Source organism: Pongo pygmaeus, chromosome 16 (genome assembly GCF_028885625.2).
Source record: "Pongo pygmaeus isolate AG05252 chromosome 16, NHGRI_mPonPyg2-v2.0_pri, whole genome shotgun sequence".
Taxonomy (NCBI): domain Eukaryota; kingdom Metazoa; phylum Chordata; class Mammalia; order Primates; family Hominidae; genus Pongo; species Pongo pygmaeus.
The window spans coordinates 24,147,200-24,160,649 of NC_072389.2; the positions used below are offsets into that span (position 1 = coordinate 24,147,200).

At 41.0% G+C, this 13,450-nt stretch overlaps 1 protein-coding gene across 6 annotated transcripts in view; it reads left to right on the forward strand.

The window, feature by feature from the left end:
- LOC129014713 (E3 ubiquitin-protein ligase HERC2-like) overlaps positions 1-13,450 on the forward strand; it is a 169,338-nt gene that overhangs the window by 26,654 nt on the left and 129,234 nt on the right. For 3 of the 6 annotated variants that reach the window (XR_010124075.1, XR_010124077.1, XR_010124076.1), the window contains 3 exons: positions 4,289-4,403; positions 10,264-10,585; positions 10,731-10,856. Coding sequence is in view for 2 of the 6 variants with exons in the window: in XM_063653270.1 (XP_063509340.1) it covers positions 10,731-10,859; positions 11,308-11,417; positions 11,929-12,100; positions 13,125-13,300 (587 nt within the window). In the remaining 4 variants the exon portion in view is untranslated. Of the gene's footprint in view, positions 1-4,288; positions 4,404-10,263; positions 10,586-10,730; positions 10,860-11,307; positions 11,418-11,928; positions 12,101-13,124; positions 13,301-13,450 lie in introns of those variants that run through there. The other 3 variants (XM_063653270.1, XM_063653271.1, XR_010124078.1) reach the window with 3 other exon arrangements.

A 13,450-nucleotide genomic window follows, 5' to 3' on the forward strand; every position in this document is an offset into this window, starting at 1 on the left:
AAAATGTCTGTACTACCCAAAGCAATCTACACGTTCAATGTAATCCCTTTCGAAATACCAATGACATTCTTCACAGAAATAGAAAAAAAAATCCTGAAATTTACATGGAATCACAAAAGAGACAGAATAGCCAAAGCCATCCTGAGCAAAAAACAAAACTGGAGAAATTGCATTACCTGACTTAAAGTTATACTACAATCACTTCCTAGTCTTTTTTGGCTTAGATCAAGTGCAAAGTTTACTAGAAAGGTATACCAAAACAGCATGGTACTGGTATAAAAACAGACACGTAGACCAATGGAACAGAATAGAGAACCCAGAGACAGATCCATACATCTACAGTGAACTCACCTTTGACAGAGGTGCCCGGAGGATATATGAGGGAAAGGATAGCCTCATTGATAAAGGGTGCTGGGAAAATGGGACACCCATATGCAGAAAAATGAAACTGGACCGCTATCTCTCACCATATACAGAAATCACATCAAAATGGAGTAAAGACTTAAACCTAAGACTTCAGACTATGAAAGTGCTAAAAGAAAACATTGGGGAGGCTCTCCAGGACATTGCACTGGGTAATGATTTCTTGAGCAATACTTCGTAAACACAGGCAACCAGAGCTAAAATGGACAAGTGGGATCACATCGAGTTAAAAAGCTGCACAGCAAAGGAAACAATCAACAAAATGAAGAGACAACCCACAGAATGGGAGAAAATGTTTGCAAACTATCCATCTGACAAGGGATTAATAACCAGAATATATAATTAGCTCAAGCAACTCTGTAGGAAAAAAATCTAATAATCCAATGAAAATGGGCGAAATATTTGAACAGACATTTCTCAAAAGAAGATATACAAATGACAAACAGGCAATATGAACAGGTGCTGAACATGGTTGATCGTTAGAGAAATGCAAATCAAAACTACAACGAGATATTGTCTCTCCCTAATTAAAATGACTTATATCCAAAAGACAAGAACAAATGCTGGCAAGAATATAGAGAAAAGGGAACCCTTGTGCACTGTTGGTGGGAATGTAAATTAGCACAGCCATTATGGAGATTAGCTTGGAGGTTCCTCAAAAAACTAAAAATAGGACTATCATATGATTCAGCAATCCCACTGCTGGTAGGTATATACCCAGAGGAAAGAATATCAGTATGTTGAAGAAATATGTACACTCTCATGTTTACTGCAGCGCTATTCTCAATAGCCAACATTTGGAAGCAACCTAAGTGTTCCCAGCAGATGAATGGATGAAGAAAATGTGGCATATATACTCAATGGAGTACTATTTAGCCATAAAAAAGAATGGGATACTGTCGTTTGCAACAACATGGATAAAACTGGAGGTCATTATGCTAAGTCAGGAACAGAATGTCATGAGCCAGACCCAGAAAAACAAACTTTGCATGTTCTCACTTATTTGTAGGAGCTAAGCAAATGAAAGTAATTGAACTCATGGAGATAGAGTAGAATGATGGTTATCAGAGACTGGGAAGGATAAAGTGGGGGTGAAGTGCAGATGGTTAATGGGTATAAAAATGGAGTTAGATAGGGCTGGGCACAGTGGTTTACACCTGTGATCCCAGCTCTTTGGGAGGCCGAGGCAGGTGGATCATGAGGTCAGGAGACCCAGACCATCCTGGCCAACATGGTGGACCCCATCTCTACCAAAAATACAAAAATTAGCTGGGTGTGGTGGTGTGAGCCTGTAGTCCCAGCTACTCGGGAGGCTGAGGCAGGAGAATCCCTTGAACCGGGAAGGCAAAGGTTGCAGTGAGCCAAGATCGTGCCACTGCACTCCAGCCTAGTGCCAGAACGAGATCCGTCTCAAAAAAAAAAAAAAAAGAGTTAGATAGAATATATAAAATCTAGTACTTGACAGCATTACACGGTGACTACAGTCAATTTATTGTCCATTTAAAAATAACAGTATAATTGGATTATTTGTAATGCAACGGATAAATGCTTTAGGTATTGAGTACTCCATTTACTGTGATGTGATTATTACGCATAGTATGCCTGTGTGAAAATAGCTCATGTAACCCATTTGTATATATACATACAACTAGTGTGTATCCACAGAAGTTAAAAAAAAAAAAAGATGGGCAAACATCTGTGCCTCTTTTGATTAAAAATGGCTTTTTTTTTTTTTTTTTTGCCAGACAAGGGAGCTTCTGTCACATATGCAGTTTTCAGAATGGATGCCTTCCCCCAGTGTCTGAAATGCTCCCTTTTCCTGTTGTGGGAAGCCTTTTCTGACTCACAGATGTTAGCAAGCAAAGGCGTTTTTGATTTTGATGCTCACAGATATTATAATTATTATAAATTTAGCCAGGAGTCCCTATCAGTCTTTGAGCAGCTGCTTTTTTTTTTTTTTTTTTTTTGAGATAAAGTCTTGCTCTGTCACCCAGGCTAGAGTGCAGTGGCATAGGCTCGGCTCACTGCAACCTCCACCTCCTGGGTTCAGGCTCTTCTCCTGCCTCAGCCTCCTGAGTAGCTGGGATTATGGGCACCTGCCACCATGCCCAACTACTTTTTGTATTTTTAGAAGAGGCAGGGTTTCACCATGTTGGCTAGGTTGGTCTCAAACTCCTGACCTCAAGTGATCTGCCCACCTCAGCCTCCCAAAGTGCTAGGATTATAGGCATGAGCAACCGCACCTGGACATTAACAGCTTTTTCTTTGAGGAAACAAGATATTCCAGGCTCATCTTTGTCTGCCCTAGCCCTTGAATCTATTTATTTTCCCAAGAGCCCTAGCATCTTTTATTGGGAAATGGTTCTGAGAAACCAAAATCTGGGTGCGTGCTGTCCGATTGCCTTTGATTCTAGTCCTTTCAAAAAACAGAGTAAGCAAATATATTCAAAAATAAAGTTCATAGCTTTCCAATTTAACTTGTTTTTCAAAATTTCTATGATTTTTTTCCTCTTTTCCACTGGAAACCTTAATTTTTTTTTTTTTTTTTTTTTTTTTTTGAGATGGAGTCTCACTCTGTTTACCCAGGCTGGAGTGCAGTGACATAATCTCGGCTCACTGAAACCTCTGCCTCCTGGGTTCATGCTAGTCTTCTGCTTCCGCTTCCTGAGTGACTGGGATTACAGGCATGCACCAGCACACCCGGCTAATTTTTTATACTTTTAGTAGAGATGGGGTTTCACCGTGTTGGCCTGGCTGGTCATGAACTCCTGACCTCAAGTAATTTACCTGCCTTGGCCTCCCAAATGCTGGGATTACGGGTGTGAGCCACCATGTCCAGCCTAAAGTCTTAATTTCTAATAACATTTAATACTTTATCATAAACATGTTTTGTTGTATTTACATTGCTTTATTGTGCAACATGAAGTAGTTCTAAAATTGTGACAATATTATCAATACCAATAAATAAAAGATTTTATTTTTCATTATAGTATATTCTATTAATGATATATAGTTCAAAAGTCCCTTGACCTACTTTTCTTTGTATATGCATGGGTTAATTTGCTTGTTGCCAGTTGTAGGTTTTGCTTTTTTATGATTTAATTTTAATTTTTGAGGATGAAAGTCATGTATGTTTCAGAAGTAAAGACTTATAAAGTATACTCACAATGTTGTTGCTTTTTCTGGTCCTGCTGCCTTTGTCCATGTCCCCTCCCCATTTCCCCAAAGGTAGTCATTGGTACTTGCTTTTGGTTTATCTTTTCAGAGCACATGCACGTGTGTGTGTTTGTGTGTCTGTCTTTTTTTTCTTTTTTCTTTTTTTTTTTTTGAGACTGAGTCTCGCTCTTGTCACTCAGGCTGAGTGCAGTGGCGCGATCTCAGCTCACTGCAACCTATGCCTCCTGGGTTCAAGCGATTCTCTTGCCTCAACTTCCTGAGTAGCTGGGATTACAGGCACCCGCCACCACGCCTAGCTAATTTTTTTATATTTTTAGTTGGGACGGGGTTTCACCATGTTGGCCAGGCTGGTCTCAAATTCCTGATCCCAGGTGATGTGCCCTGCTCAGCCTCCCAAAGTGCTGGGACTACAAGCATGAGCCACCTCGCCCGACCATGTGTCTTTTTTCTTGTATGTTACATAAGAGGTAGCATAGTATTTACACTATTATGCACCTTTTCATTTATATTTCTTGAATGACTTCCATGAAATGTAAAATGATTAAGTCACTAATTCAGTAAATCATTGATTTTATTACCGAATGATTGAATACATAAGGGGGATTGAGATTTTTTTTCCATATCATTCTTTAAAAATTGCAATGTGAGTGTGAGCACTCTGTAAGCTTATCTCGTTTATCATTGCCAGCTTGTATTCTCAAGAAATGAGCTGTGTGGTCTGTGGAATGAAATGGTTAAAGATGGAGAAATTGTATACACTGGAACTGAATCAACCCAGAATGGAGAGCTCCCTCCTAGAAAAGGTAAGGGACTTTAACTAGTGTTTTTTATTTTGTAAAGACCATTATAAAATGCATTTTATAGAAATTTTGTAATGTCCTATAGGAACAAAAGCTTTGAGCTTAACTCTTTGAAGTTTTGCTTTTTACTTTGGAGATTGTTGTCTAAAATGGTAGTTAATACAAGCTGCCTGGATTTTATTGTTTTATGTGATTTGAAGGCATTTTTATTGCAAAACCATCTTGCTGCATTTGTGGTGTTCTTTGGGGGTGTATTAAACACTTTTTGGAAGCCTTTGGCCTGCAAGGAAATGCCATTGAACAATGTTATTTAGCATTGTAATTTTGAATGCTCAATAATACTATCATTAGGTTGTTCATAACAGTGGCTGTGTTTCAGAGTCCCCATTGAGGTTTAAAAGAAATGGGTGCTTGTATACACCCTAAACTTGTTGAATCTGAAAAGATCCTTGGTTGAGAACCGTTGTTGAAGTTTGTTGGTCCCCCTACTTGAGAGTCATCAATGTGGATAAAGCTACCAGTTTAGAAAGTATTTATTCTAAGTTGAAATAGCTCAGTTGGGAGAGCGTTAGACTGAAGAAAGTATTTCTTCTTCTTTTTTTTTTTTTTGAGATGGAGTCTTGCTCTGTCACCCAGGCTGGAGTGCAGTGGCACGATTTCGGCTCACTTCAAGTTCCGCCTCCCAGGTTCATGCCATTCTCCTGCCTCAGCCTCCTGAGTAGCTGGAACTACAGGCGCCCGCCACCACGCCTGGCTAATTTTTTGTGTATTTTAGTAGAGATGGGGTTTCACTGTATTAGCCAGGATGGTCTCGATCTCCTGACCTCGTGATCCACCCGCCTCAGCCTCCCAAAGTACTGGGATTACAGGCATGATCCACCGCACCCGGCAAGTATTTCTTCTTTTGTGGAATGAATTGGAATGGTGTCCACTTGAAAATACATGGGGACCAGGTGCGGTGGATCATGCCTGTAATTCTAGCACTTTGGGAAGGCTGAGGTGGGCAGATCATTTGAGGTTGGGAGTTTGAGACAAGCCTGGCCAACATGGTGAAACCCCATCTCTACTACAAAATACAAAAATTAGCCAGGCATAGTGGTGGGCGCCTGTAATCCCAGCTACTTGGGAGGGCAAGGCAGGAGAATTGCTTGAAGCCAGGAGGTGGAGGTTGCAGTGAGCAGAGATTGTGCAACTGCACTCCAGGCTGGGCGACAGAGTGACACTCCATCTCAAAAAAAAAAAAACAAAAAACACAAAACAAACCATGGGAAAAAGTATTAGTCTCTCTTTTCAGTTTCAGTGTCAAGCAGAGTTACCCGTGTTTTTTTTTAATTTATTTTTTATATTTGTTTGAAAACATTCATACACACACAATAACTGACGTGTACAATGAGTGGCTGCAGACCCACCTCCATGTTCTGCCACTGTATTTGGCTCCACATCCTGCTGTCTGTCCATCTGCTGTTTGTCTCACCTAGCTCCTTAGACACTCATGTATGTAATTGATTCTAGTTTAACTTTGTTTTTGACTTTCAGGTAAAATTTATGTATAATGAAACGCATCTATTTTGAGTTTACCATTTCACAAGTTTTGACAAATGTAACCTGTGTAACCCACATCTTTATCATGACTCTTGCTCAGAAAGTTCTCTGGTGTCCTGCCCCTTCTTCCCAGAGGCAATAGCTGGCCTGATGTTTCTCCAGCATTGACAAATTGTGCCTGTTCTAGAACTCCATAAATGGAATCATGTAGTTAGGTTCTTCTGTGTCTGGCTTCTTTCATTCTGCATAGTGCTTTTGATTTTCATCTTTTTTTTTTTTAAACAACATATTGGGTTTATATTTAATATAGCACTTCTCATCAGGAGGTGTTACTCAGTTAATATAAAGTTTTTTTTTTTAACATTAAATCTCTTTTCTATGTCAATGTCTATAGTGTTTTTTTTTCCCTTTAACATTAAGTCTTTTCTCCATTTCAGTATTAGATACACTGAATACATTTTTCTAAATGATTTTTTTTCTTCCCAGAGATAAATGTTTCCCTTTTTAGCTGACTATTGGATATCTAAATACAATATTAACTTGGGAGATGACAGAAGTCTAATAAAATACAGAGAACAGACTCACTGATTTAGGAGGCAGTGATTACAACTGAACAGTGGTGATTTCCTAGGATTCTGGGCAAAATCCATTTGTGTACCAATTTGTTCCCATTTCATGGAGTCAACTCAGAAAGTAAAACTCTCTTACTTACTAATTCTTGGAAATTTTCAGACACCAAAGCTTACATTTAGTTTCAGTAGCACAAAGGTTCTCGGAGTGAGGTTTCATTCATTAGGCCCTTCAAAGTCACATCTGTTCAGTTTTTTCTTTTGTGCATATACCCGCAAGCAAGTACAAATGCCTGTAATACTGAGAACCACACCTTTTAACGAGAGAGCAGTTGCATCACTGGCTTCCACTGCCTTGACAACAGGCAGCACCAAAAGCAGTGACATGAGGACTAAGGACAATTGTGTTGAAACTGAGGTCATGGTGTTGGGATCTTGAGGGCTGAATGTTCCAAATAAATGGTATATATATAGAGAATTCTCTCTGACTTGAAATTTTCCCTTTCTGGACCTGTGGATGCTGAGGCTAAGAGTGTCCACATGACAGTGTCTTCCAAGACAGGAATCAGCAACCTTTTTTTTTTTTTATTGTATCAGTAATTCATTCTGTATATTTTTAAAAGTTTTAACCTCTTCTTCCTAGCCCTCCAGTATTTGTTTATAAATTAAAACATTTCCCAAAGTGTTTTCTGTGAAACAATAGTTCTAAAAGGTGCTCTAAGAAAAAAAGCTAAGTACATGGCAAAATCCAAAGTATATGTTTTATTCATTATATTTGATGAATTTTTTTGTTTTTTCCTCTTCAGAGGGAGTCTTGCTCTGTCGCTCAGGCTGGAGTGCAGTGGCATGATTTTGGCTCACTGCAACCACTGCCTCCTGGGTTCAAGCAGTTCTCTGCCTCAGCCTCCTGAGTAGCTAGGATTATAGGCACCCTCCACCATGCCCAGCTAATTGTTGTATTTTTAATAAAGATGGAGTTTCACCATCTTGGTCAGGTTGGTCTTGAACTCCTGACCTCATGATCTGCCCACCTTGGCCTCCCAAAGCGCTGGGATTACAGGCATGAGCCACCATGGCTGGCTCACATTTCATGAATTTTTTTGTCCTTTGTTCTTTTAAAAATCATGGTTAGAAAGCAGAGCGTAATTGTTCTTTATGTAGATCCCAACTGATTCGGGGTGTTAGGGAGATGTTTTGACATTCAATAAATGTTTTTGTTTTCCATTATTAAGACTATGAATATTTTATCTTATTTTCTGAGACAGGGTCTCAGAATTTGTCAAATGTGTAAAATTTATAGCCAGATGTAGGGTAGGGGTGGCCTACTTTCTCTAAAGGGCCAGATAGTAAATATTTTAAGGTCTCAATGGACCCTATGGTCTCTGTCATAGCCATGGGACCTTGCAGCTGTAGTGCCAAAGTAGCCACAGACAATACTGCGTCAGCGGGCAGGGGACGTTCATTCTGTAAAGTTTATTTATGGACACAAAAGATGAAGTCCTCAGAATGTTTGCAAGTCACAAAACACTGTTTTCCTTTTGATTGTTTTTCAATTATTAAAAAATATAAAATACGGTGGCCGGGCATGGTGGCTCACACCTGTAATCCCAGCACTTTTAGAGGCCGAGGCAGGCGGATCACCTGAGGTCAGGAGTTCAAGACCAGCCTGGCCAACATGGTGAAACCCCATCTCTACTAAAAACAAAAAATTAGCCGGGCATGGTGATGCATGCCTGTAATCCCAGCTCCTCGGAGGCTGAGGCACGAGAATCACTTGAACCTGGGAGAATCGCTTGAACCTGGGAGGCAGAGGTTGTGGTGAGCCAAGACTCTGTCTCAAAACAACAACAAAAGTAAAATACTTTCTCTGCATTCAGACCATACACAAAGAGGCTGTGGGCTGGGTTTGGCCAGTGGGCTGTGGTTAGTGACCACACACACACAACACACACACACACACACACACATAGGGCAGAGTGTGGCATTTAGAGCCAGCACCTGTGTTCTCACCTGAGCTGTGTTCCTGGCTGGGTTCTACTCTGTATTCTGTGACATGAGGTGTCTACCTTGGTAAACTGGAGGCTGTTTTAGCTTGCATTCCCACTGGCAATCTGTCACGTTTCTGTTGCTCTGTGTCTTTGTTAGCACTTGATGTTACCAGTGTTTTTCAATTGAGCCATTCTAACAAGTCTAGTGGGATCTCATTGCGGTTTTAATTGCACTTCCGTAATGGCTAACGATGCTGAATATCATGTTCTTCTTTGCCACTCTTGTATCCTCTGTGAAGTTCCTGTTCAGATCTTTTGCACAGAAAAAGCTGTATCATGGAACCAGTGAAATAACCAAGGAGAGGTTGATTAAAGTTCTGTTTATAACCCTAGAAGATGCCTGCCCTAGGGATATGGGATGGCTGAACATAGGACACCGACACTGCACAGATGTAATAGCAGTTTATTAGTCACACATGCTCACAGCCCTGGGGGTGGGGGAGACCGCATGCCACATGGGGGCTGCACTTGGGAACAGAGTGAACCACCAGGGGCTGTGGGAGACATATTTTGTAGTAACAGGAGGGTGATGTGATTGGCTTGTTTGAATATCTCTGGGCCGGCAGGGATGAGCAGGCTGGGGTCGGGTCTCCAATGATAAGGAGGTTGTTTGGCTTTGGGATCTTATACCTGAGAGCAGAGCTCCAGGGAGACCTTGTGGTTAGGCTATTGAGGCCTTCTTGATTTTACCGATCTCAAGGCAGCACATAATATTTGGTCTTAATTTCAGGCCACAAAAGACATTCTTCTATATCTACTTTCTGTGGCACTTTTCAAAAGGTTTTGTCCTTAGTGTTTAGCAGCTGATTATGATGTGCCTCGTCATGGCTTCCTTTAGGATTTATCTTGTGTGGGCTTTGCACAGATTCTTCAATCTGCCTAGGTTTATGTCATTTGCCGAACCTAGGAAGTTTTCAGCCATTAGTTCTTTGGATATTTTTTTCAGCATTCACCTTTTCTCTGCTGTTATTAACCTGTGGGGTCTGTGCTAATTCTAGGTAGTTAGTTTCAGAATTGAATTGCACTGTGGGACACACAGCTGGGTGTCGCAGAGAACTGGAGAATTGCTTGGTGCAAAATTCCATACATTTGGTGTCAGAAATGTTGTAAACAGAGGAACTGTTTCCTTAGAGATTTTTAGATACTCATTATTTGTAATCTGGATGGGATATCATGTCTTTCACCGACTGAGATACATTTTTCTAATTATGTTGTTTAGATGTTTAGTCACAGCCTTCTGTGATGGAAGGTGTTTAGACTTCAAGGTTAAGGTTATTTCTCTCTTCTCTTCGCTTACTATGTAAGGAGTTTTATGACAGTTGTTTTTGACTGAAACTTTACATTCAGTGGCCTAAAGTCATTTTTCTCAGCTTTTCCTTTTTGTCCCAGTGCTCTTGAATGATGCTATCAGTGACAGTGCCCCTGCATAGCAGTGCTTCCCAGTTGGCAGTGGAGTAGGGCCTTGTAAAGAGTTAAAAGATTTTTGAATTGTACTCCTTTTCTACACCCTCCATTTTCCCATGGGTACGCAAGCACTGGGACTCACTGGATAAAAGCAATTGGTGTGAAATTGAAGTAGGTAAATATCAAAAACTAAGTTTCTCAGTTGTGAAATCTACTAGGAAGTTAATGAAATATCATTTTGGAAGACACACTTTAAATAATTTGATATATTGGTTTCTTTTTTTTTTTTTTTTTTCCCAGATGGAGTCTTGCTCTGTTGCCCAGGCTGGAGTGCAGTGGTGCCATCTCAGCTCACTGCAAGCTCTGCCTCCCAGGTTCACGCCATGGTCCTGCCTCAGCCTCCCGAGTAGCTGGAACTATAGGCGTCCACCATCATACCTGGCCATTTTTTTGTATTTTTAGTAGAGACAGGGTTTCATCGTGTTAACCAACATGGTCTCCATCTTCTGACCTCGTGATCCACCCGCCTCGGCCTCTTAGAGTGCTGGGATCACAGGCGTAAGCCACCACTCCTGGCTGATATATTGGTTTGTTTATGAAAATTATACTGGATCTGTTAGAGGTATGATTGATGTATTTTATTTTTAAGTTGTCAAACATTCAGTTAATGATGTGTGTTGTAACTTTTCGGGGAGGGACATTTGCAGAGACTAATGGTATGGCATTCTGAAAAGCGATTACAGATTAAAAAAATTTTAATTCTGCAGATGATAGTGTCGAATCAAGTGGAACAAAGAAAGAAGATCTGGATGACAAAGAGAAAAAAGATGAAACTCCTGCACCTGTATATAGGGCCAAGTCAATTCTGGAGAGCTGGGTATGGAGTAAGCAACCAGGTAATCTTTGATCAGAGATAGAAATTAGTGTAGACATTTTGCCTCCAGATCCTCAGGTGGTTTTAGAAATTGGTTCTCTAATTCTGTAGGAGGAGGTTGATACTGGTATAGTCTTACACATCATTGAAACTGGAAAAGATAGCTATTCTTCTGCTTATGTTTTGGATAATGAGATAAATTATTTCATGCTTCACACACTTGGAGTATGTCATCTACTGTAATATAGTATCTGAATGAACACTTTAAATAAAATACATTTCTGTAAGTTAATTGTATACTTTAAAAATCTCTGAAAAATTTGAGTAGCAAGTCTCAGAAACTTGATTCTAAATATTAAAAATATATCCTTCCTTGGGAGGGAGTGTGTAGTAAACATGTTAAGTGTGATTGTAAGCATACTGTCTTTCTGGAGGTCGCTTTGTTCCTGCATCCACTGCTTTCATTTCAGGGATGTTCATGGAACATCAGGCACGAAAGGGCCAGAAGCATCCCCCTGCAGGACCAGCACTTGGCCCTGGCCATCCTGCTGGAGCTGGCTGTGCAGAGAGGCACGTTGAGGTGAGGGCTGCCGCAGACTGGAAATGCTTTGGGGAAGCACCTCTGTGTCCAAATACCTGTTGCGTTGTGTGCATTTCACTAAATCGTGTGTGACTGCAGCAGATGTGGTGCTCTGTAACCAGAGAACCATGTCCCAGAGCTCGCTCTCTCTTTACCTTTTCTTCTCTTCCTCTTTTATGCTCAGTTTTCTAGCCTGGGAACTGTTCTTTTTTTTTCTTTCAGTTTTTCTCATTTAATTATTTTTATTCCATGAATTTAAGATCCTAGAAGTTCCATGTAAACGTGCTCTTTGAGCTTCTTGACTGGTCTTTCCTATCAGCAGAAGGCAATGTCTTATGCTAAAGTCTCGGTGTCAATTCAGTGATTTAATTACCACGGCTTTACTTTCATTTCCTTTAATATCCCAAGTATTGCTTCACTTCTATCTAGCTGTTTGCTTTTATTTTTGATCAACCATGAAGAAAAGAAGTTAATCTGTTTTTACAAGGAATAAATATGTTTTCTCCTTTAGCCAAATGTTGTCTGCCATCCTGTTGTTGCTTCAGCTGTGGGACAGCGGGGCACAGGAGACTGACAATGAGCGTTCTGCCCAGGGCACCAGTGCCCCACTTTTGCCCTTGCTGCAAAGGTTCCAGAGCATCATTTGCAGGAAGGATATGCCTCACTCCAATGGCGACATGTACGTGAGTGTCATGATGGAACTTTGTGTGTAGGTGGCACTTGAGTCTACTTATTTTTCACGCAAGACCAGCGTGTGTGTCCGCGGCAGTGTTTTTCTCTGGCATGTGTGTGTTTGGTGGTAACAGCAGTGAGTCAGGTTAGACAGGTATAGGAGGTCACTTGTTTGTGGAGAAGACTCGGATCAGTGAGCGCCGACTTCCTTGTCAGCACAGAACCAAGCTTGAAACACGCACTTTTAAATCAATACCAGAAAAGAATGACGAAAAGAGCGGCCTGCTTTGTTGGTCCTTCCTATGTACTGGGCTCTGTGCAGGGCATGTCACCTGAGCTATCACTCTGTTTAGTACCAGCTCCCCCCTTAACAGGTGTGGACGCCGAGCTGGGGGAGGAGCAGGCGTGTGGGGCCCTGGGCGTAAACCTCCAGGACTGCTGGTCTTTACAGGTCAAGTACAAGTTGGATTTTGCATCTTTTTGGGAAAGTCTTAGGCATTTCAATATCATGCTTTGGTTTAATTTTTCTATTATTTGGCAGTCTTTAAGCTAATGATAATAGGACTCTTCTGCCTTTAGAAGAATTAGAACTATGATTTAATTTGCAAATGAAAGTCGGCGTTCTCCAGAGTGGGCAATGTTTAGATTAAAATAAAGGTTTTGGTTTTAGATTTCGAGGCCAGCTTGAGATGCTGTGCTGGGTTCCCACAGAGGTGCTTCTGCCTTTCTCCAGGGCTCCTAGGCCTGTAGGGTGGTTTGCTCATGTTAGTAATCTGTGTGGATTCAACTTACCTGTGGTATCATAAATGTATACACGCACAGTCAATGTTGTGTACATGTATACCGCAAATTTAGACATTTACACAGTTTATATGCTGCACAAATACGTAGCTGTATAGTATAACTATATCATCAGCATTGTCATTTGATGGGTCAAATGAGTCAATACCAACATATAAAGAGTGGGTAAAGGCTAACTGTGTTACTTTAATTTTTCCCACCATTTCTGAATGTTTGTTTACTTTTCCTTTCTAGCTTTTGTCTGGCCCTCTGAGCCCCAGTGAGAGTTTCCTGAGGTACCTCACCCTTCCACAAGACAATGAGCTTGCCATTGATCTGCAACAAATGGCGGTTGTTGTCACGGCCCTTTTAGACCGTCTGGCTACACCCTGTAGATGCCTTTGCCGTATAGCTCTCCAACATCTCATAAGGTGTGTGTGCAAGAACCCTGTTCTCCATGTGTTTTGTAGCTAGTACCACTTGTAGGTTCTCATCCTGGGCCTGTGTGGAGACTTGCTTTTTCTGGTATTGGTAGGGGGAGCTGGCCTGTGCTTTTTAAACATGTTTGCAGTTGAAGGTGT